The sequence below is a fragment of the Miniopterus natalensis genome, chromosome 14, assembly GCF_054644295.1.
Source record: "Miniopterus natalensis isolate mMinNat1 chromosome 14, mMinNat1.hap1, whole genome shotgun sequence".
NCBI classification, from domain to species: Eukaryota; Metazoa; Chordata; class Mammalia; order Chiroptera; family Miniopteridae; genus Miniopterus; species Miniopterus natalensis.
Window position 1 is genome coordinate 54,171,546 of NC_142094.1, and position 26,526 is coordinate 54,198,071.

The window sequence follows — 26,526 nt, forward strand, 5'->3', positions numbered from 1 at the left end:
GGTGATGAATGTGCCAAGCAGCAGTCACCTTCTTGAGGGAGGTCGTGGCTCCCTGAGGACTGCCATGTGCTGGTGCCGGTCCCCTCCTCTGCCTGCTGAGGCCTCGGGCTGAGGGCTCTTGGGTTTGTGAGGCTTTGATGACTTGTCCTAGCAGCCAGGCGGCATGGGGTCAGGAGTCCCAAGCGTGGGCTGGACCTCGTGGCCCAGGAGTCGTGTGAGGGGAGCCCCGAGGACCCTGGGGAAGGCATGGAGTGGTGGGGCCTGTTCCATAGGTCCTGAAATACTGCGGGGCAGGGTGCATGTAGCACAAACCAGAGCGCATGGTCTTTGGATAATACACTTAATGGGGCACAGGCCCCAGTAAATATACAGGACCAAGAAATCAGCGGCCTGGAATTCACAGAAGAGGCACATGCATGGATGTGCGGAACCTTTTCTAAGCCATTTATGGAAGTGCCTTTAAGGCTAGCAGTCCCTTCTAGAAAAGATCACGCAGGCCATCTCCACCGACACTGACCACAGGCCCTACCCACTGCCTCCTGTCCCTCTAGCTTCCCGGGCTTGGGGTCCGCCCAGGGTCCACCTGCAGCAGGTGACTGGTACTCGTCTTTCAAGCTCCCAAGCTGGTCACTGTCTTTTGTGCAGACCCAGCTGAACATAATCCAGCGGCTGGACATCGTGCTGCAGCGAGCCATCCGCCTGGGCGACCCCCAGGTCATCCACATGGTGTGCACCACCCAGTGGAACCTGTGCCTCCCTCTCCTGCAGCACAACCTGCGGCACCACCTGCGGAAGCCGCTGACCAGCATCGCGGAGATCCTGGAGAAGGTGGACAGGTGCTCGTGCGTCTGTATTCTGGCTGTCCCCTCAGAGGGCGGCGACACGTAGGCAGGAGAGGGCGAGGGCAGAGCCCGTCCACACGGGTGAAGCTGAATGCAGCTCATCCCCCCAGCGCCGCAGGCCGGAGGCTGCGCCTGTCTTTAGAGAGGGCTGGAGAGGCTGCGGAGCCATGAGGCACCGGTTTGTCCCGCGCAGGGTCAGGCTGCCCTCAGCCCCTGCTCACCGCCGTCATCACCGAGGCCCCTCCGGCGAGCCGTTGCCGCTTTGTCCCTGGCGTGGGCTGCTCTGCCGTGTAGACCTCTTGGCTGTGTGTGTGTGTCAGCTTGCCGGCTCGTGGACTCGTCTGTCCCTAGAGGAGTCTCTCATTGTGGGACTCAGGGCTTATGCCCAGGGGAGTCCTGCTGGGTGCTGACCCACCCTGTTCTGTCCCTGCCCCAGGCATGGGGAGTGGCCTGTTTCCCGGTTTCCTGATGGGGAGTGTAGACCTCACCGTGGCATACCTGGGATGCTGGGGGTATCGGCGGTGCCTTCTCCCGGCCATAATGCCGGCTCCCTCCGGCAGCAGAGCCAGCCCCCTGGCGCCTTGGGCTCTCCCTGCCTCTGTCCCTGAGGTTATAAGGACCTGTGACATGTACGCCTCCATCATGCTGAGTCAGTTCTGAGTCCTGTAGAACTTTCGTTTGACAGATTTGTGGGATTGCAAATGCTTGTGTCCAGGGCAGGGCCATGACCTGTCTCATGGAGAAGGAGAAGGCTCTGAGGGCACTGTCTTTTCCTGCTGAGGCAGGGGGACAGGCAGCAACGGGAACAAACGCCAGGCAGGGGCGGGGCCCGCGGGCGTGGTGCTGTTGTGAGTGGCTGTGTGTGCCTCAGCCCAGGAGAGCAGGGGCAGAGACGGGGCTGCCGTGGTCAGTGGGGAGCAGTGAGTTGGCAGCACTGAGAACTGTTCAGGGTGATGGGGGGAAACAGTGCTGGTGGATGAAGGTGACGAGCCCCAGTGTCACATGTCCCTCATGCACAGCAGCTCTCGCTAGCAGGACCCTGGTTTGCTGAGCTGCTGCTTCTCAGTCTTGGAGGCCAGGTCCCAGCAGCTGTTCACCAGCTGGGCTCAGGCCTCCTGTGGCCTGTAGGGACCTCCTCTCTCTGTACCCCTGTGTGAGTCCTCAAGGCGAGGCAGGGTGGGACCTGCAGGATGCAGGAGACCCACTGCATGGTTCCCCTGAGGGTCTCGCAGGCGGCCAGTATTCCCCGCGCCCTGTGACGCTGCGCTGTGCTCCCCAGCCTCATGGTCCTGCTCCGCTGCCAAGTGCACATGGAGCTGGCGCACATTGAGGAAGACGAGGACCGGCTGGAGCCCGCCATGGAGCACCTGCAGAAGGCCATGCTCCTGGACAGCCAAGGCCTCTACCAGGAGAAGCTCGGGATGGCCTTCAACCGGCTGCACCTCTGCTCCATGCTGTACCAGTCCCCTGAGCGCGCTGAGGACAAGGCCATCATGGCCATTGAGCAGGTGCGGCACCGCCTTCGGGCCTACCCGGGGCCCACGCAGCCTCTTCAGAGCCCAGGAGCGCTCAGGAAAGGCCAGACCCGTACCATCTCCGCCTTTTGCAGGCAAAGAAAGCTATCCTCAAAGACAGCGTCCGGAAGAAGCGGGCCCTCCTGGTGAACGCAGGCCTGGCCCTGGCCCCCGACACCTTCCAGATCGTGCTTGACAGCGAGAACGAGACCAAAGGTAGGTGCTGCCTCACTCCCAAGGGGCCCCCAGGCTTCCCTCTTGCTCTGCTCCCGGCCAGAGGCTCTCAGCCCACATGACCTCATTTGTCACGAAGGCAGGAGCCTTGGGGTCCTCGGTCACCTGTGTGGAGGATCCCGGGTAAGGGAGATGGAGGACAGGATGGGGACAGGCCCCAGTGGTGGGAGGGACAGCTCTGGGTCATGACCCTTGGAGCGGCCAGGTGTCCGTGCGCCCCCTCCGTGGCCGTGATGATCGTCACCTCCCTAGTCATGCCATAGACTGTTTCCATGCTGCCCCGAGCTGCCTGGGGAGCACAGGCTCTCTCCGCGGTCACACGGGACACTCCGAGGTGCCTCCTGGTGTGTCTCCTGCAGTCAGCCCGTGTTCCTGGGAACCTGGGGAGGAGGGGGTGGGGCCCTGTGAGGCGGGAGCTTCAGCGGGGTCTCTGTGAACTGGCTCCTGGAGGTGAATGGCATTTTGTGCTGAGAGGGCGAGGGCCCTGTGCAGTGGCGGCACGTGTCACACCCACGCCCACGGCCTGTCACGGACAGCGGGCCTCGCCTCAAGCCCAGGCCCAGGTCCACTGCATCCCAGGGCAGCTGTGCCGGGTGGCCCATGGGTTCCTGGGGTGATGTTGAGCGCTCAGAGTTTGTGCTTATGTGCCAGGAGGAGCGGCCTCCAACACCAAGCTGCTCAAACGCCTGGCCTTGGGGGTGGGGCCGGCGGGTGCTGGGCAGGGGCTGGCGTGAGGGAGCGCCAACTTGGGGCCTGGGTGGGTGGAATAGGGGTGGTGCCGCCATGGGCCAGAGCAAGGCAGGGTGACCAGGCCGACCCTGCAACACGCTGTGCCCAGGGGCCTGGCAGCTTCCCTCACACAGAGGCACAGTTAGCTCGACCTAACTCCCATCAAAAGACCAAAAATGGCCCTGGCCTGTTTGTCTCAGTGGTTAGAGCATCAGCTCGTGGACTGAACAGTCCTGGGTTCGATTCCAGCCAAGGGCACTTTGCAAGCTCGATCCCCAGCCCCAGTCAGGCTGTGCGTGGGAGGCAGCTAATCAATGTATCTCTCTCACATCGATGTTTCTCTCTGCCTCTCTCTCTCCCTTCCGTTCTCTGGGAAGGAATGGAAAATATCCTTAGGTGAGCATTAAAAAAAAAAAAAATGCCCCAGGGAGGGGTCACTCTTCACTCCGTCTGAGCCCAGAACCCTGGGGTTGCTATAACTGTGGCTGCAGGCCAATGACAGAGATCATCCCTTGAACGGAAGTGCAGTCCCTCCACGTTGTGTGACCCCCTTGCTTGACGTCAGCCTTATGTACATCTCGTCTCTGTCCTCAGTTTCTACCGGGAGGAACAGGGGCCGGTTCACTGCCCTCTTCGCCAAGGCACGGCACCACACCATCAGCGTGGAAAAAGCTGCTGGGCATTTGCGGCGTTTGGGGAATGAGAATGACAAGGAGAGGTGAGTGGGGACCTGGAGAAGGACAGGCTTACACACAGCAAAGCCCCCAACCAGTGAGGTGGCTCTGTCACCCTAGAGCGAGAATGACCATCTGGTTCGGCAACCAGATAGCTGCCCCCTGCCCTCACCCCTGACCCTGGGGCAGCCTCATCCTTCCAGGCCACCCTGTTGCCTCAAGCCCCTGGCTGTGAACATTGGTTGTCTCCCAGTTGCTCTTTGCAACCCTGAAACTGTAGACCCACCAATGCCTTTTTCTCACGAGCTTTCTGATTCACCAACCACGTCCGAGTTCAGGTTTTCCTTTGTTTGGGTCTTTGGTGAGCAGAGTACAGATCTGGGCAGAGCTCGCCAAGGTTGCCCGGAAGCAAGGTGTGTGGGACGTTTGCCGGACGGCCAGCCGCTTCTGCCTCCTCTATGACAGTGTCAAGGTGAAGAAGCCGTCACGGATGAAGAGAGGTACGCACGAGTCTGCCCTGATCACCCAGCTCGCTGCGCAGCCTGCGAACCCAGCAGGGCTGCCAGGTCCTGGCAGAGGCCGGGTTTGGTCCTGAAGTGAGGGAAGGGGTCAGTGTGCCAGGACTTGAGTCCGGGGGCCCTTCGAGTGCAAACAGGATTTTACAAATGCGTGTAGCTGACCGCTGAGACGGTCCATGACGGAGTGAAGGTGATGTCAGGGTCTCCTCGTGGGAGTGATGGTGATCACAGGGTCACTATTGCTGACCAGGGGCCGCCTTGTGTGTCTGGCTCTGTGCCAGGCTGGCTTCCTCCTCCATCATCTGGTTTGACCTTCACAGTCACTTCGGGATCTTCAGGGAGTGAGAAAGGGAAGGGATCTATTGTGAGTAAGGGAACTGAGGCCACCTTGATGGGAGCCTGTGGGCAGAGGGCAGAGGGCAGAGGCTGACAGTGTGGGTGAGGACTGAGTGTGGAGTGTGGGCAGGGGGCTGGCTCCCCACGTAAGCACTGCGTCTGGGGATGAGTCCGGGTGCAGGCGCCTGGAGGAGCTCTGGTTTAGTGGGTGGTTAGCATAGGGGCCTGTAAGAGGCGCTAGAAGGCCCACGAGGCGGGCGTGGCAGGCGTGGTGGCAGGACTGCGTGATGAGCAAAACCAAGAATTCTCTGTCAGGAAATCAGCAAGAGGAGGGACACTTTGCCACCCCACGGGGCCCATACACTTGGGAAGGTTTCCTCCACCACCCCCTGGGCACAATGTCCACCGGTCAGGGACCCCCGCCAACCTGGAGCTGGGGAAGGGCTCCAGCAGGCGAGGGGCAGCAGTCCCTGCCTTGTTATTTGTGGCGCGTCTGAAGCCGTGCTGTTCCCCCAGGAAGGAAGAAGCGGGGCTGGGATGGCTCGGCGTTGGATCCCAGGGGCCAGTTGCAGGTCACGCTGCACAGGCCGGGGTCCCCTAGCCTGCTGCGGAAGTTCGCGGAGGTGGGCTTCATCAGTGCTGAGGTGTGTCCTGTGTACAGGTTGGCTTGTGAGCATGGGTCCCCTCCAGAGTCCCCTCAGTGCACCATGGCGGCCTCATGGGCGTCCGAAGGCGCTGACCCTGCCTACGTTTACTCCGGTCCCCCCCCTCTGCTCCTGAAGTGAGGCTATGGATTAGGGAGTTTCCTGGGTTCTGGTGGTGGGGATGAGTTCTGGGAGAAAAGTAGACGTCAAAACGTTACTTGGGTTGATATAAATTTTCCTTAGAAATAGTTTCTGAATCGTGCCTGGCGCTGGGGCATGGCTCCATGACCTTTCCCTCTGCGCACTTCCTCTGCAGGCCACCGTCCACTTGCTGCAGTCAGAAGGTGTGGAGCTAAATAACTGTCCCAACCCCCCTGAGGACTTGAGCCAGCACCCGGCAGGCTACATGCTCGAGTCCCCCTCCGACAACTTGGAGTGGATCACATACAGGTAGGGGCCGCATGACTGGCAGGGCCCACGTGCCCTCTGCATGGGTGGCACTGTCTGTGCCTGGAGCGTGGGCTTTGGAGCTGCCCGGGGAAGTAAGGAATAGAGGGCAGGGGGCTGTGTCCAGACCAGGGGCGTAGTTGGTGTCCCACGTGAGAACGGCCACAAGACTGGCTTGTCCGGTGTTTCAGATTTGTGTTCATTCTGATCTTCCTTGTTATTAGTGAAAGTGAGATGTTAGGGAGACCCCACTTGTGGAAATAGAGAGGGGGCAGCTCTTGAATTTGCTTGGAGGAAAGGCTAACCTGTCCAGATGTGTGGGGTACACACCTCGATGGCTCCCTGTGTGAACGACAAAGCATTTCCTGCGGAACGTCCAGGAGACTCACCCACGTGAGATGCCTCGAGCAGGTCACTCGTGAAGTGGGTGCGGTGTTAATGGTGAGGGTTTGGGTTGTTTGTAAATCTGCTGCTCAGTTCTTAAAGCGAATAGTTTTGCGGGGAGTTTGACTTGGTGTCGTAAGGCCACCTGTAAGGTTGCCTTCAGAGCTGCCGAGAGGTGAGGCTGCCTGTCTAGGGCCCAGGCCCATGAGTTTACATTTGCCCGAGGGTCAGCAAACCCGGGCCCAGGCCACATCTGATGCAGGGCCTGGTTTTGTATAACCCACAAGCTGAGTGGTTTTGGCATTTTAAAAATTTGGAAAATAAAAGAGAAAAATATGCAGGAGAGACCACACGGAGCTGCAGGGCCTGGACACTGCCTGGCCCTTTTCAGAAAAGGTTTTCCATGCCCAGTCCCCAGGTGGACAGTCGTCACTCGCCCAAAGTGCTGAGTGGGACTTGAGGAGAGTGGCCTGTGTGCGAGGGGTGGCTGCAGAGGTGGACAGGCAGCCAGGCTGGTCTTGGGCCAGGACTTTGTCCTCAGACTGGGAGGGCTGGGAGGCTTGCATACCAGGTACAGAGCGAGAGGGTCTGATTTGTATATGTGACCGAGGGATGTCCTGGGGGGAGCTGGGCAGGTCCAGGATCCTTTTGGAGAGAACATGGCAGGCAGTCCCAGCAGTGGCACAATTCTGACCCTGCTCCACTGTCAGGGCGGGGCCGTGGGCAGACTTCATGCTAGCATCTGTGCTGCCCAGTTGGGAGCAGACTTGTTCAGAGGGAGAGCTTGGCGTGTACGTCCCGTAGGACCTGGATTGAGAGCCTGTCACAGTACGCCATGAGCAACTGGCTGCGGTCGGCAGAGATCGGACAGGAGATAAAGGAAGCCTGGATCGTGCAGAACGCCGTGGTCTACGTGCTGAACCATAACCACCATCTCATCATGGCTGGGCGGCAGAAGGAGCTGGTGGATACCTTGTACCACCTCCTGAACATTGTCAAGCTCACCGGCCACAACGGGTGAGTCCTCGCCCTAGAGCTATGGGGTCAGATGTGTGTCCCTCTTTAGTGCTGTCACAGGGAGGGCTGCTCAAGCAATCCCCGGGTCTCCATTTACTAGCTGCACCCCTGAGTCAGACACTCACCCTTTCTGAGCCACGGGGCCATGTGTGGGGATTGATAAGGCTCTCAGGAGCCCTCACACCCGCCCAGGGCCCGCAGCATTGCCCAGCCGGCCTCTGTTCCAAACAGAACGGTTGTGGAGAAGGTTTGCCGAGGCCAGAGTCACCGAGGGAGATGGAGGAGAGCGGCCCCTCCTCGCGGCCCTCTGGTGTGGGGGGTTGAAATCGGTCTCTGCGCTTTCTCACAAGATGTGAGCTTGTGAAAGACTGATGAGCTAGCTAGGATGAAGTTTTAAAACTCTCCTTGCGTGTTTTCTGTTGGTTTGGCTTTTAGTCTGAGCAATAAGAGTTGAATATTTTCATCAGATGCTAAAGTAGAAATTGAAGAGTGAGCCAGAATGTGGCAGCACATGACGTGATGCTTTTAGAGTTACAAGTGAAAAAGAAAGTGGGCCATGACCTGAGGAAGTGCCCAGCGGCCCCCCTCTCCTGTGGGCGTGAGGCCGGCTCCGTCCTGACGCCAGCGCCCTGGGGGGGCCGCAGGCACACGGGCCGTCATGCTGCATGTTTCTGTTGCCAACAAGGATCAGACTTTGAGTCCCTGGTTCTCAGCACATGAAGATCATCTGTGGCCATTTTAAACACTTCAGTACCATAACGTTTTGAGGGAGAAACACGGAGTTTCAGTATAAGCGCATTCGCTTTGGTAACTGGTGGAACATCTCAGACCACTACCCAGGGCCTTTCTGTCCAGCCCACGTGGCCCAGGTGCCGCCCTCTCAGCGTGGAGGCACCTGTGGCAGGGGACGGAGTGTCACAGTAGCAGACTTGTCATAGGCAGCTTCCTCCCTCGAGGCCTGAGAAAAGCTCCTTGAATAGGTGCCGGGCTGGTGGGCGGCCACCTTTTGTTTAATCACAGAAGATGGGGGCCCAGTGAACACAGCCGCCGCAGACTCCGGGAACTCGCGCCCTGAGTCTGTGCTTCACCTGCCACGCCTTGTGTTCCAGTGACTCTGTCATGCTGGTGATGCTCTGCAATGCTTTGGCCCGAGGCCTAATTATGAGCTGGATCCCAACCCAGATGCCAGAAAAATCTAGAAAACTTGTGCGACCAAACCAGGTGCACACCCCCCTGGACCCGGGAGCCGCCTCTGAAGTCAGGACCGCCTTGGAGGTACAGCCGGCCGCGTGCGAGCGGGAGGTGGGGTGCGCTGGGCGGACCCTCGCGCAGCCACCGAGGGGTGAAGATGGGGTGCCTGCGGGTGAGGCTGGCGGCCGGCCCAGCTGCCGGGAAACGGGCGCTGAGCGCAGAGAGGGGAAAACGCACCTTTCTCTAAAACAAGGGAGCAGCATCAGGGCCTGGACGCCCCCAGGGCCCAGCTCATTCCTGTGCTAGTTATTCCAGAACCAAGGATGGTAGGGGTCGGCGGAGGCTGGAAAACTCCAGACCAGCCCCGGCGCGGAGTTCACAGAGCTCTGTGTATGGACGGAGGCTGCGAGCGATGGGAGCACTTATCCCATGAAATTTACTCCCCATACGCGTGGACTTGATTGTAGTAATCCATGAAAAGAGGGAGAATCGTGGTCTTGATGGATGTTGAAAAGCGCTGGGTCACCCATCACCCGTTTCTAGTTCAGAGGATGCTTAGCAACCACAGAAGAAAGCAAGTTCCTTAATGAGTTTAAGGGAACGGTCAGAACCTGGAGCAGACCTGAATGCTGAGGAGGTTGGGGTGAGAAAGGCCCCACTGGCCCTGCTGGGGCTTGACAGGTACCCTCAGAAAGACAGGGCACGAGGCGCCACTGTGCTGCTGCCCCGAGTGTGCGCGAGGGGTGAGGGTGTGGGAGGGTGAGCCGCACCCCAAGATCGCAGCTCACGGCCCGCTCCAGGATGGGCCCAGGCTTGGCAAGTGGTTAAGCCATGGTTGTGGTCTGGACCAAGAGCCGGGGCCACTTATGGTTAATGATTTGGGTCTTGGCTCGGGTGTCTCTGTTTAGAATTCTGGTTTTATGAACAAGGACCCCTTTGTTTCAGGTCTGTGAGTTTGCCCTGAACCTGACCAATGGGACGGTGCCGGAGGAGGCCGTGCCCACGGAAGCCCGGCAGCAGCTCATTGCCACCTGGGTGAAGGCCAAGCAGCTGCTGCAGCAGCAGATTGGGTCGAGGCTGGGCACGGAGGAGCAGGTGCGGCCACAGAGCGCTGCCTCGCCCTCTTCCCCCGCCCCTTGGCCTGGCCAGTCTGGGGGCAGCGCACAACAGGCTGCGCCTTTCTCTGTGTAGGGTGTTTCCCTCCCACTGAGGTCGCTGCCCCCGGCCCCTCCACCTGCCAGGCCATGGCAATCCCCTCTTCCTCCAGCCCACTGGATGCTCTTCTAAGTGTGCACCAAGCTGCTGGGCCTCTGGGGGTGCTGTCCACCCTCAGTGACGCTCACTGCAGCCTTATTTGGAGTTGCACTAAGGCCAGAGGGGGCCCTCTTTGGTAGGGTACCAGGGGACCCTGAGCGGTGGACACAAGGCTGTGGAAGTGGGGACTGGGGAAGCAGGCAGGGACCCAGAGAGGAGAGGAGAGGAGAGGAAAGGAGAGGGGCTGCATGACCACAGAGGGAGACCATCAGGAGACTCCCCTGGGTGCCAGCCAGAGCCAGAACATGCTGGGACAAGTGAAAGGGAGACCAGAGAGGCGGTGAGGGAGGGCATCTGAGCGAGCCAAGATCGAGGGCTGGTTGGAGTGGGACAGGAGGGAGGCCCTCCCTGCTGTGCTGGCCGCCTGCCCTCCACCTGCAGCCGGGTCAGCCCAGTCGTCTGACCACTCTGCACCGCCTCCTGCCTCTTGATGGAGTGAGAAGGTCACTTGGAGACAACCTTATACACAAATAGCTCCAATTACTCCTATCAAGCTGGTATTTCACAGGGTTAAAGTCCCGAGTGCCCCAGACCCTCGGGCTCATAGTCACCCTCTGCTTCCTTCCCTAGAGCACCAACGAGGAGATCAACTCTGTGACCAGAGTCCTTGTTGCCCTGGAGATGTACTCCTGCAATGGACTGGGCCTCATGGACTTTACTGTGCCCCCCTTGGCCCACGTAGGTGTCACCTCCTCCCTCAGGTATCACCTTCCACTAGGTGTCATCTCCCCCCGCCGCCAGATGTCACTATACCCCTCTAGGCCCAGGTAGGTGTCACTAGGTGTCCTGGTTGGCATGCCAGGTGCTATGCACAGGCACAGTCCCTCAACCGGAGGCCACTTGTTCAAATCTTGCTGCTCAGAGACAGAACCAGGGTCAGAGGGCCTTGCCGGAGGTGGCCAGAATCGGAACCTGGCCTGCCTGAGTGACCTGTGTTCTCACCACACTTACTGTTCCCCTCAGGCACCTGAGTTTAGTTTTACACAGCACTTGTCTCTGAGCTTCCTCTGTGGCTCCATGCAGGGCATGGTGTCCCTGGGGACACCAAGGCAGTGTGGACACTTGGGCATCTGTCCCCCAGCAACTGACCCTGAGCCTGGGTCTAAGTTTATGAGCTAGTGATGCAGTAACTCAGCTTTTGTGGTGTTTGCTGTGGGGATGGTCCTTTACCCATTTAAGTCTGTCTGGGGTAACACAGCTCCATAATCCACAGTGAGGTTTAAAGTTTTAGCAAATGAAGTAGCCCGCCACTGACAGCATCTGCCACTGGGGGTCGAGGGATCAGAAACTCCCCACACTGAATGCCTTCCTCTGCCTTCCATGCAGCTGCTGAAGATGGCCTCCGAGTGCAGCTGGACAGACCCTCTGGTTGAGCTGCAGAGCCTCACTCGCCTGAGCTACTTTGCCTACACAGCCCACGACCATGAGGTCACCATGGCGTGCACGTATAAGGCCATCCAGATGGGCGTTAGGTATCTGAGGATGTCCAATCCGTAAGTAGCCTCCCTGGCGCCTGACTCCTGGTGCCCCAATGATGTGGCTGTTCCCCTATCTCCCCCAAGATCAGGAGGGACGTGGAGAATGTTTGTAATCACCCATCAGTGTGTAGGGGCACACGTGGTGACCAGGGATGACTTGTGTAGAGGTTACAGAGAGGGAGCACCAACCCCTCCCCAGAGCCCCACTCACCTCTGTGTGTCCCAGCAGCCCCATCGGGGTGCCAGTGCAGCCTCTGTTAAATCAGCAAGAAAACAAACATTCTAAACATGTGTACACTTAATAGTGGTGCTTCAGAATTCAAGAAGCAAACATGAAGCACATGCAGTTATAGCTGTAGATTTCGGCACTCCTCTCAGCAACTGGAGGAACACAGTAAGCAAAAGGAATCAGTGCGTTTATAGGTGATGGGGGCGATGCTGGCCTTGGCTGCACTCTGTCTTGAGAAACTGCTATGTAAAGATCACAGTGTCTAGGATGCTGGTGCCCAGGCAGGGCTACACTCTCACCCCTGGAGAGGGGTCTGTTCGAGTGTCACCACTGGAGCAGGGACCTGACTGCACAGCAGACCCTGCAGGCCAAGGGGCAGCAGCTTCCCCTTGGGCTCCTGTCTGCTCCTGCAGGCAGCTCCCTGGCGTCAAGGCCCTGAGCCCACGCAAAGAGTATACCCAGGAGCCAGGGCATTTCTCTCAGAATAAAGTCGGTGCCCCCGAGCTGGGCTGGAGGCTACTCTGGGCATTCTGGGCTCACTAACCTTCCTGTGCATGCACCCCCACTTCCCTTCTGTGTGCTAAGGGTATCTCTGTCTGCAGGGTCCAGGTTCAGCTGGTGGCAGAAATGCTGAGCACCACGGCCTGCATCCAGGGCAGGAGCATCATGGAGAACCTGAAGGGGCGGAAGCAGCTGCGCCTGTCGGCCGCCAGGGCCTTCACAGAGAGCGTGAGGTGCGCCGCGCTGCTCCGGGGCGGAACAGAGTGCGTGTGTCGTGTGTCTGGGGTATGTGTGGTGTATGGGAGATACATGGCAGCGTCAGTGCATGAAGAGCATGATGCGCAGGAGTGACTGTCGCAGAGGCCAGCCCTCCCTCAGAGATCCCATGGCAAGGGCTGGGCGGGGCAAGGCAAGGGAGCTATGACGCAGGAGATTCACAGCAGGGACCCCCAAGGGCCCGTCCTGCAGAGCTGGGCACAGGCCCCAGGGGAGACGCTCGGCTTCACCCTGCCCTTTGAGGATCCAGGAGCTTTAGGTGTCTGGGTGTCTATAGTTGGCTAGGTTGGGCCTCCCTTTCAGGTTTGGAGGCATCTCGCAGAGCAGCGCCCTGGTGATGCTGGCAGCGCGGCACTACTGGAACACCCAGCTCCCGCTCCTGTCCTCCGCAGCCAGCAGGAAGAAATCGAAAAGCACCATTCAGAAGATCGTCACCATCATCAACAAGACGGAGGCCAAAAAGCAGGTGCTCCAGGGCAGGCTTCCTGGGTCTTCCTCCAGAAAGGACAGGAGAGGTTCCCAAGGAAAGACAGACCCCTTGGAACTGCTCTAACAAGTGATGGACGTGGTGGCCTGCAGAGTGGGGGTGGCTCCTGGCTGCGCTCAGCACTTAGCTCTGACCTCCCTTCCCCACTGTCCTTCTCTCCCCTCTCCCTCCCCTCTGCTCTTTTGGGTTTACTTTGTTCTTTTTCTGGTTCCTTAAGGTCTAAGGAACTAGTGTAAACATTTGGAGCTCTAAACTTCCCTCTGAGTCCTGCTTTCACTTTGTCCCATCGTTGTTTTTTTTAAATGTGCTTTGATCCCATTGATTAAAAGCGACAGGAGTGACTTGGATGCTCTGTCACTGAGGAAGCTGTAGACACTGGAGGCCTGTGTGTGCTCTGACGCTGCTGACCTTGCACTGGACAGCCTTTCTCATGGGTGAAGTGTGACTTAACATCTTAGAAATTTAGCCGAAATGTCTGACATTAGATACTGAGGCAGATGAAACACAAAGTGGTGAAAGATAAACTACAACTTTCAAGTAGATGCCTTGTCCGTTTCTACTTCAGGAAAAAGGAGACGTGCAGCTTCTGCACCAGTGGCCGACGGCGGACTTCCAGAGCGGAGGGACCTCCGAGGGCTCTTTCCTCCCAGGTGCGTGGATGGAAGAATGCTGTGCTTTCAGTTCCCTCTGCCCTTTTGTAAGCCCGCGTGGCCGTGGCAGAAACCACAGGGGACGACTGCCCAGCGTTCGGGGTGTGACAGGCACTCTGAGTGCTTTTTATGAATGGCCTTGTGAAGCCCCCTTGTGCACAAGGGAACAAGGCCAGGTGGTCCCCTTGTCCAGGGCCACACATTCTTCCCAGTCCACCCGGGCTGCCTTGAAATCTAGCCTCTGGGTCATTCTAATAGATAAGTCATTCTACTTCCATAAAAATGTGGAGACATACTCCTGAAAAAATACTGATCTTAGAACAATGAAAACCATATTTTAAAACCCATGTTTAAAGAAAAATGATGATTATCTGCTAATTCACTGCCCCTCTTAATGTAAGAGTCCCAATGTGTGCTTGGGATGTGCACGCTGGGGTAGAGCCGAGGCCCCGCCCGAGTACTGCATAGTCCTATTTAGAGACATAAATTTGACTTAAAATAAACAAAATCTGACCGTGTATAGTTAAATACCAAGTTGAGTACTAAGCCCCAACAGTGAAATTGCTGGCGGTGCTGCAGAAAGCGGGGTAGATGGCGGCTGTCAGGGAGGAGGTGGGCATCTGGTCACGCAGGAGCCCTGGTGGAGAGCCAGCCCGTGTGGCCCATGTGGCGCCCAGGGGACAGTGCAAGTCACGTCCGCACTACTCTGTGGACTGAAAAAAAACATCTTAGAGATTAAATGGTGTCATAGTTTTAAAGTGCAAATTGTAGAAAAAAAATCAGAAAGTAGAATTGAGCATAGCAGAGATTTTGTGGAAAGATTATTTCCTAAATGTTAAAGTGATCAAAGAGGCACAGTTTCAAGTACATGAAAATTTAAATAATGAGAAGAGGGAGAAATGCAAAAAATTAAAACGTAAACACTGGGGAAATGTGCATCCGATTTGGCAGCTGAGCAGTGAGCTCCTATAACCCATCCAGAGTCGCATTGGCCTGGACAGGTCTGCTGTGCTCAGCTCCACGCGGGCACTTCCTCCTCCCTCCAGAGGCTCCATCTGCAGCCGCGGCCTCCACGGGAGGCTGTAGGGGAGGCTCCTGTCCCAGCACAGGCCCCTGCAGCCATGAGCCCTGTCCCCGCAGCGGCCGAGGACGACCTGTCCCTGCGCGCCGCGCTCTACGGGGTGCTGTTCCATTGCCACGCGGACCAGGACGACTGGGAGGGCGGCCTGAAGGTGCTGGACGAGGCGGTGCAGGTGCTGCCGCGGACTGCGCACCGCCTGTGAGTGCGCCCCGGACCCCCGCCCCGGCCCGGACCCCTCCTGCATCCCCCGTGCCCTCAGAGCTCACCCGTCAGGGCCTCCCCCCACTCTCCCATTCCTGATGACTTCCCCACAAAGGACCCAACACAAGGAGGGCGGGGATTTACAACACAGCCCACACACACAAATAATAAATTAAAAAATAAATTTTAAAAATAGACCACGACACAAAATCCCAAGTAACTCAGGTTCTGTTTTGTTTTATCTTTGTAAGTAGGAAAATGGACAGATACTTAGTTCTGGGTGAATTATACATATTTAAATTTTTGCCATTTGACTTGAGAATTAGTTTCTCTTTTGCTTTTCTTTAGATTGATTTTCAAGCATATGGTCATTGTGAAGGCCAAACTTGGCCAGAATTTTACGATGGAAATACAGAAATTTAAAGATGAGAGTGAAGATTACTTGGCACACATGTGGCACCGCCTGGCCTTGAACTCAAAGAACGTCTATGGAGAGTTGACCTGCTATCAAAACGCAATCCAGGCCTTGCAGGTGTGCAAGGTAGCCCGGCCGGCGTGGCTCAGCAGTTGAGCATCGGCCTAGGATCCAGCAGATTGTGGTTCAATTCCTGGTCAGGGCACGTGCCCGGGTTGTGGGCTCAATCCCCAGTAGGAGGCGTGCAGGAGGCAGGGGATCAATGATTCTGTCATCATTGATGTTTCTCTCTCCCTCTCTCTCAAATCAGTAAAAACATTAAAAAAATCACTGCTTCCCGTTCTAGACCGAGTCTCAGGATGCTGAATGAGGGTGGCAGTATCTTAACCCCCTTTTCTGTTTAATCTCAAAGAAACCAGAGAGTGAGTGGCACAAAGTCGACTACATCATGGAATTCAGCGAGTGGCTGTATTACAAACAGTTCCCTATCGAAGACGTAACCTTCCACCTGAACTGGGCAATCGACATCCTGCTGGGGATGAAACTTGCCAGGGACACACCTGAGCCAGCAGGTGAGGTGGGGATGGGCTCCTGTCCCTTCAGCTGTCCACTCTGGTTCAGAGAGTGTGCCTTTTGGTGATAAAGGGGAGGCACATTCTCACAGACGTGGCCTGGAGCCAGCCCCAGGCCACCCCCAAAGCTGCTTGGCCACGACAGTGTGTGGAGGCCTCAGAAGTGTTTGGTTTGGGCTCACAGGTTGGGTTTGCTGAGCAGGGTGTTGGTGATGGGGGAGCCTGGGCAGCTTCACTGTCATCACACTGAGGAGGAAGTGTGGCCACCCAGGTCCTGTTCTGGGTCTTGCCTCCAGCAAGAGAGTGCTCTCACACCAAAAGGGGGAACGGCCCCCCACGGACAGGCCCTGTCACCACTGGCCCAAGCCTGGCTCCAAGCAGCCTCTTGCCCAGCACTGAGGCGGCCCCCGTCCTCGCCTGCAGACTCAGGGCCCTGGAAAAGGGCCACCTCCGCCTGTGTGTACTAGAGGCACATGGACTCGTTCACTTGATGTCCCGCCCTCATCTGGGTGAACTCAGACCAACTTGGGTGACGCGTGGGGGGGAGGGTCCATCGCTCCCAACCCCAAAAGTTACCCCAGAGCCACAGATGACTGTAGCCAACCCCCACCCTGGGCCTGAGATGGGTCTCTCTTCGAAGCCTGGCTGTGGCCTCAGCACCCAGAAGTCCAGCCTGTTGTCTCCCTTCTTGGGGAGACGCCCTAGCCCCTGCACCGATGGGCACACCTTCCGAAAGAGGACTCAGCTCCTGGGACGAGTGTCCCGCACTGAACGGGTGGCTGCCGCCTGACCCCCAGGGCCTGGGAGAAGGGCAGAGAGGAAACGGCCGAGGCTGTGGACATCACTTCTGGGGCACCCACGGCCGCGGCACCCTGTCTTGCAGGAGAGCACGTGCCCTTGCAGGCGCAGGCGGCCCCAGAGATTCCGGGCTCTGAGGACGCGGGGACAGTCTCCTTGGAGAAGCTGTGGAGCGTGAGGCAGTTAGAGGCGCTGGCCCGTGCCTACATCCTGCTGGCCCTGATGGTGTCCCCAAGTGCCGCCAACTACCAGGACTACTGCCTCATGGCCTACATGTTCCTCAGGCGCATCTGGCAGGTGGGGCCGCGCTGCCACCGGGGGGTGGGGGGGACTCCGCTTTTCTGGGACCAGACTGTGGCTAAGTTTTGTTGCTTCCAAACAGTCTGTAAAGACCGAGACATGCACAGTGTCTCTCCATGGCAACCGTGTGTCCCTGTCCACTTCACTCCCGTCAGCACCGCTTCTCCAGTCGGCCCCTCCTCTGAAACCCACCCCTCCAGGGTCCCCCAGGCTGCTGCGTGTAAAGGACAGTTGGCCGAAGCCTGTGTTTTCCTGACCATCAGCAGCCCTGCTGCTGGGCTTCCAGAATCTTCTTTCTTCCCCCCTTCCCTGCATGGCTTCCTCACTGCCCCCTTCCCATCACCTCTTTATAGCCCCCTTCCTGGCAGCTCTTGGTGGCCTCTTGCTCTGGGGAACCTTCTGCGGCAGTGTCCCCTGCAGGGCAGCTCTGTCAGGACGGGACTTGTTTCTGAGGGCAAGTTTGCCCCCAGGCCCCAGTTATGCCCCTTGGCAGCAGGAAGAACGGGAAGGACTTCCCACCCCTGCCCAGGATTCTGTAAGGGGGTCCGCTGGATGTAACCCAGGTGCCTTCTTGATTAGGGACGGGAGACTCACTGTAAAGCCCTGTTCGCTCACTCTCGCCCCCTGCCCCTGCGGGTGCAGAGTCCGGAAGGGGACGCCCCCTGTGCAGAGGAGGACCTCCCAGCGTCCCACCCCAGGGACGCTGCAGCCACCTCTGCCCACGGCTCACCGGCCTGGCCGCAGCAGGCAAATGGACGGGAGGCCGCCAGTCTGAGCCTCAGGACCGCTGACCCGCCCCTTGGATCTGAGTGTCTGGGAGGAACGTGGGGACTCGCGTCTGTTCTTAATGTTGCAAATTTGCATTATGTTTTCCCAGGTTTCTTTATTAACAGTAGGAAAATCAGTTTCAGAAAGTAAAGTCCCAACAACAGCTAGTTCGAATTTGTTGCTGCCTAAGAAAGAGAAGGAGAAGGCCAAGGACAGAGACAGGAGCAAGGACTCGAAGCAGGTGACGCGCCTCCCCAGAGGTGCAGGCGGGACGTGCCCAGCTGCGGGCCTCAGGCTCCTCTGTGCCTCAGTTCCCTCTTCCGTAAGATGGAGGCCGTGATTTCTCCCTCCCCCTCTCACCGCCCCTCCAGGGGTGCTAGGACGGTAATGGGCGATGGGGGGGTGTCTGGCTTCTTCCTGGAGTTGATCCCACACCAGGGCAAGTCACGGATCAAAGGCCCTGCAGGGTGACCCCCAGGCATGCCTGGTCCTGGGTGCGGGGCGGGAGGGGGAGCTCTGCGGCAGCGAGTTTTCCCATCACACGGGGCCTGTCCCGCACACCCCACCTTTCACCTGAGTGTCTGCCTGTCCACGTGGCCGTGCTCCTGCCGCCCTCAGCTGCTCAGCCCCACAGAGCCCGACTCCCGCCTGCGCCCAGGCGCCCATCGTTTACTGAGCGCGGATCCGTGGGTGGCACGGGTCGTGGCCTGGACACCGCAGGTGGACCCCGTGATGCATGGGGCAAAAAGCATAAGTCGCACTCTCCCGGGAGTGATGTCTTATCAAGTTTTGAATGTGAAATCAGATGTGGCCCTGGGTGGCTTGCTCAGGGCCGGGATCTTAGGGAGGGCGACGCGCCGCGGGGCCCTGGGAGAGCGCAGGGGCTCGCCTCGCAGCTCCCGCCTCTGCACCAGCTTCCACCTGGACCTTTCAGCTCCACTTTATGAAGCAAACCCTGCGTTCCTGCTTCACAGGGTCAGACCCCGGCTCCCAGCAAAGAGCCAGAAGATGTCCCAGCAAGCGTGGAGGCGTGGGCTTCCTATTTCTGCTCGGAAGAGGTGACAGCCACGTTCAAACAGGACAAGAGCGACTTTACTGTTAACACATCCAGTATCCAGAGGCCGGTGAGTTAACAGGAGTTGTCCCAGCCTGGGTGACACGCTGCCAGCTGCATCCCCGCCTCGCCGTTGTAGCTCCTGACTTGCAGCTCAGCCAGTGGTTTCTGGTGCGAAATGTGTCCCAGGAGAAAAGCACCTGACGGGGTTTGTCTGGATGAGGTGCCACGCCTCTGCCTCCCAACTCCTCTGAGGACCCGCACAACTACATCCCGGCTGACCTCCCACCCTGGGGTCCGGGTCTAATCAGACCCGCACAGCCCTTTTGCCATGTGAGGTCCCATGCACAGGTGCCGGGGCAGCACCTGGTGACTTTGGGGGCCTTGTTCAGCCCAGATGATTCTGCCTGTGTCTTGTGCTCTGAAAAGTGGAGTCATTCAGCGTGTGATCCTGGGTGTTGTGAGGTGGCGTCCTCGGGCCCCCCGTGGCTTGGTTAGTTTGCTCGCCTTCACTGCTGCGGAGTATTCCACTGTGCGCCTGGGCCACACTCCACGTGTCCGTCCCACTGCTGACGGACATTTGGGTGGTTTCCGGGGGTGGCTCCCATCGATGGGGTGGCTGCAAGAGTTCGTGCCCACGCGTCTGGAGGACACATCCACCGGCGGGGGTGTGGGTGGCAGAGTTTGTGCGCCGCCAGCTACAGGGTGCATGGCCGAATTGCCTTCCACGGTGGCTGGGTCAGGGCCCCTCAGTGGGCAAGAGCTTCCACTGCCACATCCTCACCAGACGCCTGCGGTTTCCCTTCTCAACGGTGGCCCTTTGGCGGACGTGTGGTGGTGCCTCAGGTGGCTCCAGCGAGGTCAGGCACCTCTCAATGCCTGTGGCTGCTGGGTGTCCTCTTGTGTGATCTCCTGTCCAGTCCATTGCCCACTTTTTGTAAGCTTTCTGCCTTTTCCTTGTTGATGGGAAGGATGGTTTCTCCAGTCTGGAAAAACAACATGGACAATTTATGAATAGCAGATCGCCATTCACTCTGTGTCTTGACTGCCGGGGCTTCCTAGTTTTCATTTAATAATAATGCTTAATCTTTTTCCTTTGTGACTAGTGTTTTCAGTGTCCTGTTTAAAAAAAAAAAAGCTTTCCTTCCCAAAAGTCATGAAGATATTCTCTTACAGTATTTTTCCAAAGCTTTATAGTTTTTTCATGTCAGATTTAGACCTGCAGTCCACCTGAAATTGGGGGGGGGGGAGGCTGTGGAAGAACCGTGAATGAGAATGCCACATTTGTCACAAAGCGGGTGACTACCTGTGACACTGTCTCAGTGTCTGGATACTGAGCTCAAACTCCGCTTGCGGGTAGAGAGTGCGCCCCCCCATTCTTCAGGAGGTCGTGCGGTCCTTTCCTTTGCTGTGCGTCCCCAGGCAGGCTTCAGACGCGGCTGCTCAGATTCCCCGGAAATCCTGTCAGTTCTGGTTGTAATCACCTGGAGCCTCAGGTTTAGTGCAGAGCTGGCCCACGACAAATGTACCCCGACATGTTTTCTCAGCGTTGTTCCTTCTTCCATGCGGTTAAGTAGATTTTGCATAGTGTATCCAACTTTTCTAATTTTCCACTGAAGAATAATTATTTTTATCAAACCTAGTGCGACGTTATAAGAAGTATTCGCTGTGTGTGTACATAAAGAAATTCTACTTTTAATGGATTGGTAGTTTTTCATGGAAAAATGAAACGAAAATATTCATTTGAATAAATTCATAAATGGATTGTTTTTTGTGAGAATCTTTAACTATACTTGAGTGCTGGAGATTATAGGCAATTGTCCATGACAAAATGAAAGCTATGAATGAAGGCGGGAAGGAAGAGAGCATGTCATTCATTCATTCACTCATTCATTCATTTAACGGACACTTGTGGGACACCTGCTGGGTGCCAGGCACTGTGCTTGCACTGTGAGGGACAGAGTTCTCTGAAGAAAGACCCTCTGAGCTAGTGGGCCAACCTTCCTCCCCCTTGGCCTTACATGTTTGTCGTATATTTGTGCAGACATATACTTTATATTATCTGGACCAGTTGGTCAAGGCCCTGAAGAAGATGTCCCTCTATGAGCTCACAATCCCTGTCCTGCAGTTGGGTGTCCTAATTTCCGCTTGCGTGGTGGACAGCAAGAGCCTCAAAGATCTCTACCACCTTCGGTCAGTATGCCTGTGTTCTTTTCAGGGAAATCTCTGTAGGGTTTGTGTGACCTTTCTGTAGGCTTCAAATCCTTTCCAAAGAAATGGCAACTTTGCACAGTGACATATGGTTGGTCGTGTGACTTAGTGAGGTGATCACATCATAAGGTGGGTCACTGTCGAATCACCATGAAACTGATGTAATATTGCATGTCATCTGTACTTCAATAAAAAGTTTTAAATTGCTTTTCATAAGAACTCAAGCAGAGCATGGCCCTGATGGGCGATCAGGGCGCCGCCCCGTGTGCCTTGCTTGGGCCTCGGAAGGTGACCGTGAGGCTATGAACCTGTGTTGAGTCAAAGATAAGAACAAATGTGTCAGCTTTTTTCTACCTGAAATTCGATAGCACCACCTCTTATTTTTTCCTAACAATTTTGCTTAGCATGACAAATTACTGAAAATATTACCCAGTTACACATTTCTGCCTTTGTTCACCAATCTTTATCGAGTGCCCGGTCCCCTCCCCAGACTCGCCCTGGTCTGCTCCGATCTGAGGCTGAGAGAAGCAGCTGCTGCCCACGAGGACGTGGTGGGACAGGCCTACATTGGTGACATGGAGCAGGCAAGGTGTGTGCAGCGGTGAGGGCTCTTCGGGAAGAAGGAGCGACGTGACCAGTGTGGCCCTGCTCTCGGCTGTGTCCCCGCCGAGCTCCAGGCCCCCATTGCTCAGTATGGCCGGACAGTGGGTGTTGGGAGGACCCAGGGGTACAGTGCTCAGAGAGTCAGGGTCCAGGGAAGCTGTGCTGGAGGTGCAGTTTATTACTCACCCTCCTATGTGCGGGCATCTCCCGGGTTAGTACCGTGCGAGGGGAGGGGAGACAGAGGACCGAGAACTCTCAGGGGTCCAGGCGGAGTGGCAAAGGCAAAGGCGAGGGAGGCGGGCTTGCTGAGACCCGCGGGAGGCCGACCCCACAGGGAGCAGAGCCTTTCTCGGTGGGTGGAGCCCTGCCTGGGCGTCCAGGGCGGGAGGGCAGATTCACAGCCGGCTGCGTGAGTCTGGAGTTGGGGGAGAGAGTGGGCAAGAAGCATGAATTTAGGAGTCCCATGTGCTGCTAAATTGTGGGTATTTTTAAAATCTTTGTAAACACACAAGTAAGTAGTGGCCTCTTGTAGACATTTTAATTAGTAGCTCGTTGCTGGTGACATCAAACACTTCCAGGTATCCCTTGGCCATTGCGTTTCTTCTTCAGCACGTTGCTTGTTTTACTTACATTAGCTTCAGAAAAGAAATTGCCTTGAAAAAGGAGAAGAACAGAGAACCATTGTTGGAAGAAAGCATGCAGGTCCTGAGTGAGCCCACGCCTGCCAGGCCGCCAGCGGAGACGAGGCCCCTCGTGGCGAAGGACCAGGTAGCCGGGCTCTGAGGGGTGGTGGCAGGGCTGCCACTGGGCTGCGGCCAAAGCCCTCCGCAGTGTCCTGGGAACTCCAGGGATGGGTTGCTTGTGTCCCGTCCATGGGCCCTGGAAGTCCCTGGGGAAGACGAGACTACAGACCACCCAAGAAAGGGCCCACCAGGGGCCCAAGCAGCGATTCAGAGAAGACGGGCTGGGTGGCACCGAGGGGTGCAGACCACATTACTGGGAAGCTCGAGGCCCTCACAGCAGAGAGTATGCCTGTGGGTCTGGCCACTGTCCCGCGTTCCCCTCCCCTCTGTGGGCTTGCCCACCCCAGCTGCTTTTATCTGGAGTCAGAGATCGCTTATCCCCATGGGAGAGCCATTCTTGGGACTTCATGGTGAGCCCCACAGTCAGCACTTTGGATGCCAGCCAGGCTGTGGGGTGTGCAGGCTCCTGCTTGGGACAGGCTCAGTGTGTGACCTGCACGGGGATGACATGGTCCCTCATGGTCTTGTTGAATTGTTAGAGCTTAGAGACTTGTCCTACATGGGTCAGGGTGCTGCCTGGTCCAGGAGAGGGGGCACAGAGCATGGAGCAGGGGAGGGAGGAGGTGCCGCCCAGGAACCAGCTCTGGCACAACTGGTGGTGGCTTGGTTGGGTGAGAAGAGACATGTGCCCAGGAGGAAAGCTGGGCTACGGGCATCAGGCATAGACACGGACATGAGGCAGAGCCGGCCTCGGTGTGTTACAGATTTTGAAGATAAACGGAGAGACCGGGAGAGGCCTGGACGGCACGTCCTTTCCCCTGCTGTGGACCCTCAAAGCAGAAGTTCTACTCGAGATGGACCTGTACCAGCCCGCGAGGCTGCTCCTGTCCGAGGCCTGCCAGGCCTTCCAGGTAGGGGCCATACCTGCCCCCCCTGCCCCCCACGCCCAGCTGGAGACGGCGCCTGTCTGTACTGAAGCGAGTTTGGAATCTCCCTGGTCTGCAACACGTGTGTGATTCTCTTTTAGGAACCAGTTCTCTGAGGAAAAAGCCTTTCCTGTCCTTTGTCTGCTTTTCCTCTGTTGTCCTGTGCTCACTGACCCGTTTGCTACATACAGTGCCTGTTCCCACAGCTGCTGTGGGCTTGTTCCTGAATCGCAGGGTCCCTTTCTGTTTCTTCGCAGGCCTCTCAGTGGTGTATGGCGGGCAGGGGGTGAGGACCTGGAGAGACCCCGGGCTCCTTCCTCCAGAGGCAGATGGTGCGCCAGCCCCTTTTCCCCTGCCATGAATTTTTTCTCTCTTTGAAGGTCAGCCTTGCAGGTGTCTGTCGCCTCTCTGGGGTCTCACTCTTCAGCTGAGCCGTAGCTTTCCTCCTGGGCTGTGTCTCCCACAAGGATGGGTGCCCTGGGGAAAGCCAGGATGGAGTGGAGGCCCAGGAGTGCGTCCCTCCTGCCAGCATCAGCTGCTCTCCATGCTGCAGAGAGGTCGTCTGTCTCTGTCCAGCATTCAAAACTGTGTTCCCTGGGAGGGCCACTTGTTTCAAAGAACTCCAGAGGGAGAAAAGTCCTTAATAAAGATGTAAAAACTCAGTGGCACCTTGAAAGCCTTGGGAAGTTCAGATCTCAGTTTCAGGCACTGGGGACAGGTGTGTGCAGGTCTCAGGTAGTGGGGACAGGTGTGTGCAGGTCTCAGTCATTGGGAACAGGTGTGTGTAGGTCTCAGGCATTGGGGACAGGTGTCTCTCGGCTGTTCTGTCTCAGCGTCTTCCCCTCGCCCACCCCTTAGCCAGACACCCCACGTCTGAGAGTCTGGGGCCCTGCCCTCCTCTGGCTCCTCCCTGAGGCTCAGCACTCAGACCCAGATGACCGCTCGGCTGGGGACGCCTTCCCTGGGTGTCTGTTGGAATGAGCCCTGTCTCTGTGTACTCTGGGCGAGTGGCTGCGCCTGCTCCCACGCTGGGCCCTCACAGCACCCAGCTGCCACCTGTCCCTCCGGCTGCACCCACCAGTGTCCGGTGCTGTCCCTGCTTTCCCTCCGTGCAGGTGCCCAGCTTCCCTGCCCACCTCCTCTCTGTGCCCACCTCTGCTCTCTCCACTCCGGCCGCTGTCCCACTGTAACTGCACCCAAGCCTGCCTGCGCTGGTCCCTCGGGGGCCCTGGCTCCTGGAATGAGAGGTTTGAGCCCCCTGGGCCTTCCTGCGTCATCAGCTTTGAGCTGTGTGCTGGCCGCTCTCTCTAGGCCCAGCCACCCTCAAAGCCTGGGGTCAGTCCAGAGGCCAGCAAGGCTCCCACCCCACCTTCCCACCCCCAGACCCCTCTGGCCGTGTGCAGTGAATGGAAGACAGAGGCAGCCCTGGACCAGCATTAGGACAGAGACTCCTGGCCTGGGGGCCGAGGCCTCAGGGGAGCCCTTAAACTGTGTCCCTAGATGGTGGGAGTGCACTGGAGCCCCTGCTACAGGGAGGGCCTTCCCAGGGCCCTGACCGCTGTCCGGAATCCTGCGAGTGAGTTTTAGCACACGCACGGCCTCAAGGCCACCCTGTGCCCGGGGCAAACGTAGAGATGCCTTCAGGTCGGAGAGGAGCCCAGCACACGGATGCAGGCCTGGAGCTGCTGCACTGTCCCCTCTCCGCCCCTGTCCCTCTGTCCCCCCCTGTCTCTCTCTGTGCCTGTCTGTGCCTGTGCCTGTCTCTCTGTCTCTTGTTTCTCTGTCTCTGTCTCTCTCACGCTCACTCCCCATCCCGTCTCCGCATGTCCTGTCTTTTCTAGGAGGTGAAAGACCCTTGCGCGGAATCCCAGTGCCTGCACCTCCTCGCACAGCTGGCCAACAAGGAGAGGAACTACAGCCTCGGGCGGAGGATGGTGGAGGCGGCGCAGCGCCGGGGCGGCGGCGAGGACTTCTGGTACCGGTCCACGCTCACGCTGGCCGACGCGCTCCTGTCCACGGGCAAGGAGGGGAAGGAAGTGATGGTGAGGAGCGGCCGGGCCCGCGCGCTGCCGGGAGGGGGCTGGGGCCCCGCTGACGGCCGCGCGGTGCGGCCCCCAGGTCTGCCAGCTCTTTCAGAAGCTCATCGAGGTCTTCAGGGTGCTCAAGAAAGAAAGACCCAACCGCGCGCCCATCTTGGAATTCATGACCACGGACCTGGAAGCCAGGTGACTCCCGTGAGAAACACTTAACTGCCGTGCGGAGTTGAGAGGATCGCAACGCGGGGGCCGTGTAGTCACAGCCTCTCGAGTGTCCTGAGCGTGCCTCAGACCTGCTCTGAGAAACAGTGTCTGTCGCGGCCACTGGGGACCGTGGCTTCGGGCAGTCAGAAGAGCCTCACCTCGGGCAGCGTGCTCTGCTTTTCTTTGCAGAGATTCAGGCGGCCCTGTTATGCTGCTAAATTCTCAGGGAACAGCCTTCACTTCCCGACAAGCACAGCGTGGGCTTCCTGTGGCCCCTCCTGGGCTGAGGGACAGGCGCCGCCAGGCCGGGTGCTGGCCACTGGGTGGGGTGCCCCTCGGTGCCCTGCAGGGCTGAGCGGGTCCGGTGTGCAGCCGCCTTCCCCTGCTCTGCTCCGGCTGGTTTTCAGAGCCCCGTGTCCGTCCACGGGGGACACACCGGGGTTTCTCCACCCGTCTGGGCCAGCGGCCCATGTGCTGGGGACAGAACTTTTAATAGCAGCGCTAGTTCTTCCATGACTGTTAGTCTTCCAGACTCTCAGCTTATTTTCGAGCCATTTCCCTGGTGATGTGTCTTCTAGAAAACTGTTCCCCCCAGGTGTGGGCTGTGCCAGTGAGCTGCTCACAGCCTCTTTCTTGCAGCTTCTACCACGGCTGCACCTGGGGCCTGTCCCCTCACTGCCCTCTCCTCCTTGACGGCAGAATCTCAGAATCCCGTTTATCCGACTGTTTCAAAGAAGCCGCGTTTGTGTTATAGGCGGCTTTGGGTCATCTTGGGTTTCTCTATTTTCTGCTGCTGCTTTGTCAAGTTCTCCTTTCTGTGTTGGCGAGGGGCTGTTGGCACTCTTTGTTCCCACCTCCTGAGTCCGTCACCTAGGCCACGCGCCTCCTGCCTCCTGTCCTAGCAAACGCACCTCTGGACTCCCGGGCAGCCCGCAGGTCCCACACAGGAGCCAGGGCCGTTGCCATGGGCCCTTCTCTGTCCTGCGGTCATTTGGGAGAGTGGTTTTCAGTTTCCAAATGGACGCCTGGGGTGGGGCTGTCCCTCTCTCGCTTCACTGTGTCGTGTCTGAAGAATGTGGCCGTTTGAGTTGTGGTTTTTGCGAAGACTCCTGAAGCTGCTCCTTTCAGCATTGTGGGTGAGGGGTGGAG

General features: G+C 57.8%; 1 protein-coding gene across 1 annotated transcript in view; it reads left to right on the forward strand.

Annotated features, from left to right (window-relative positions):
• The window catches only part of CFAP46 (cilia and flagella associated protein 46), a 51,966-nt gene that overhangs the window by 9,308 nt on the left and 16,132 nt on the right, over positions 1 to 26,526 (forward strand). Inside the window, exons 11-37 of the mRNA XM_087824088.1 lie at positions 646 to 836; positions 2,122 to 2,350; positions 2,452 to 2,572; positions 3,914 to 4,037; positions 4,363 to 4,493; positions 5,364 to 5,491; positions 5,808 to 5,941; positions 7,127 to 7,339; positions 8,449 to 8,614; positions 9,476 to 9,625; positions 10,415 to 10,522; positions 11,171 to 11,337; positions 12,154 to 12,285; positions 12,632 to 12,794; positions 13,381 to 13,465; positions 14,606 to 14,744; positions 15,096 to 15,279; positions 15,575 to 15,734; positions 16,618 to 16,829; positions 17,710 to 17,841; positions 18,575 to 18,724; positions 20,699 to 20,847; positions 21,356 to 21,454; positions 22,104 to 22,236; positions 22,976 to 23,122; positions 24,979 to 25,179; positions 25,256 to 25,362. Of these exons, the coding sequence (XP_087680214.1) occupies positions 646 to 836; positions 2,122 to 2,350; positions 2,452 to 2,572; positions 3,914 to 4,037; positions 4,363 to 4,493; positions 5,364 to 5,491; positions 5,808 to 5,941; positions 7,127 to 7,339; positions 8,449 to 8,614; positions 9,476 to 9,625; positions 10,415 to 10,522; positions 11,171 to 11,337; positions 12,154 to 12,285; positions 12,632 to 12,794; positions 13,381 to 13,465; positions 14,606 to 14,744; positions 15,096 to 15,279; positions 15,575 to 15,734; positions 16,618 to 16,829; positions 17,710 to 17,841; positions 18,575 to 18,724; positions 20,699 to 20,847; positions 21,356 to 21,454; positions 22,104 to 22,236; positions 22,976 to 23,122; positions 24,979 to 25,179; positions 25,256 to 25,362 (4,055 nt within the window). The remainder of the gene's footprint in view (positions 1 to 645; positions 837 to 2,121; positions 2,351 to 2,451; positions 2,573 to 3,913; positions 4,038 to 4,362; positions 4,494 to 5,363; positions 5,492 to 5,807; positions 5,942 to 7,126; positions 7,340 to 8,448; positions 8,615 to 9,475; positions 9,626 to 10,414; positions 10,523 to 11,170; positions 11,338 to 12,153; positions 12,286 to 12,631; positions 12,795 to 13,380; positions 13,466 to 14,605; positions 14,745 to 15,095; positions 15,280 to 15,574; positions 15,735 to 16,617; positions 16,830 to 17,709; positions 17,842 to 18,574; positions 18,725 to 20,698; positions 20,848 to 21,355; positions 21,455 to 22,103; positions 22,237 to 22,975; positions 23,123 to 24,978; positions 25,180 to 25,255; positions 25,363 to 26,526) is intronic.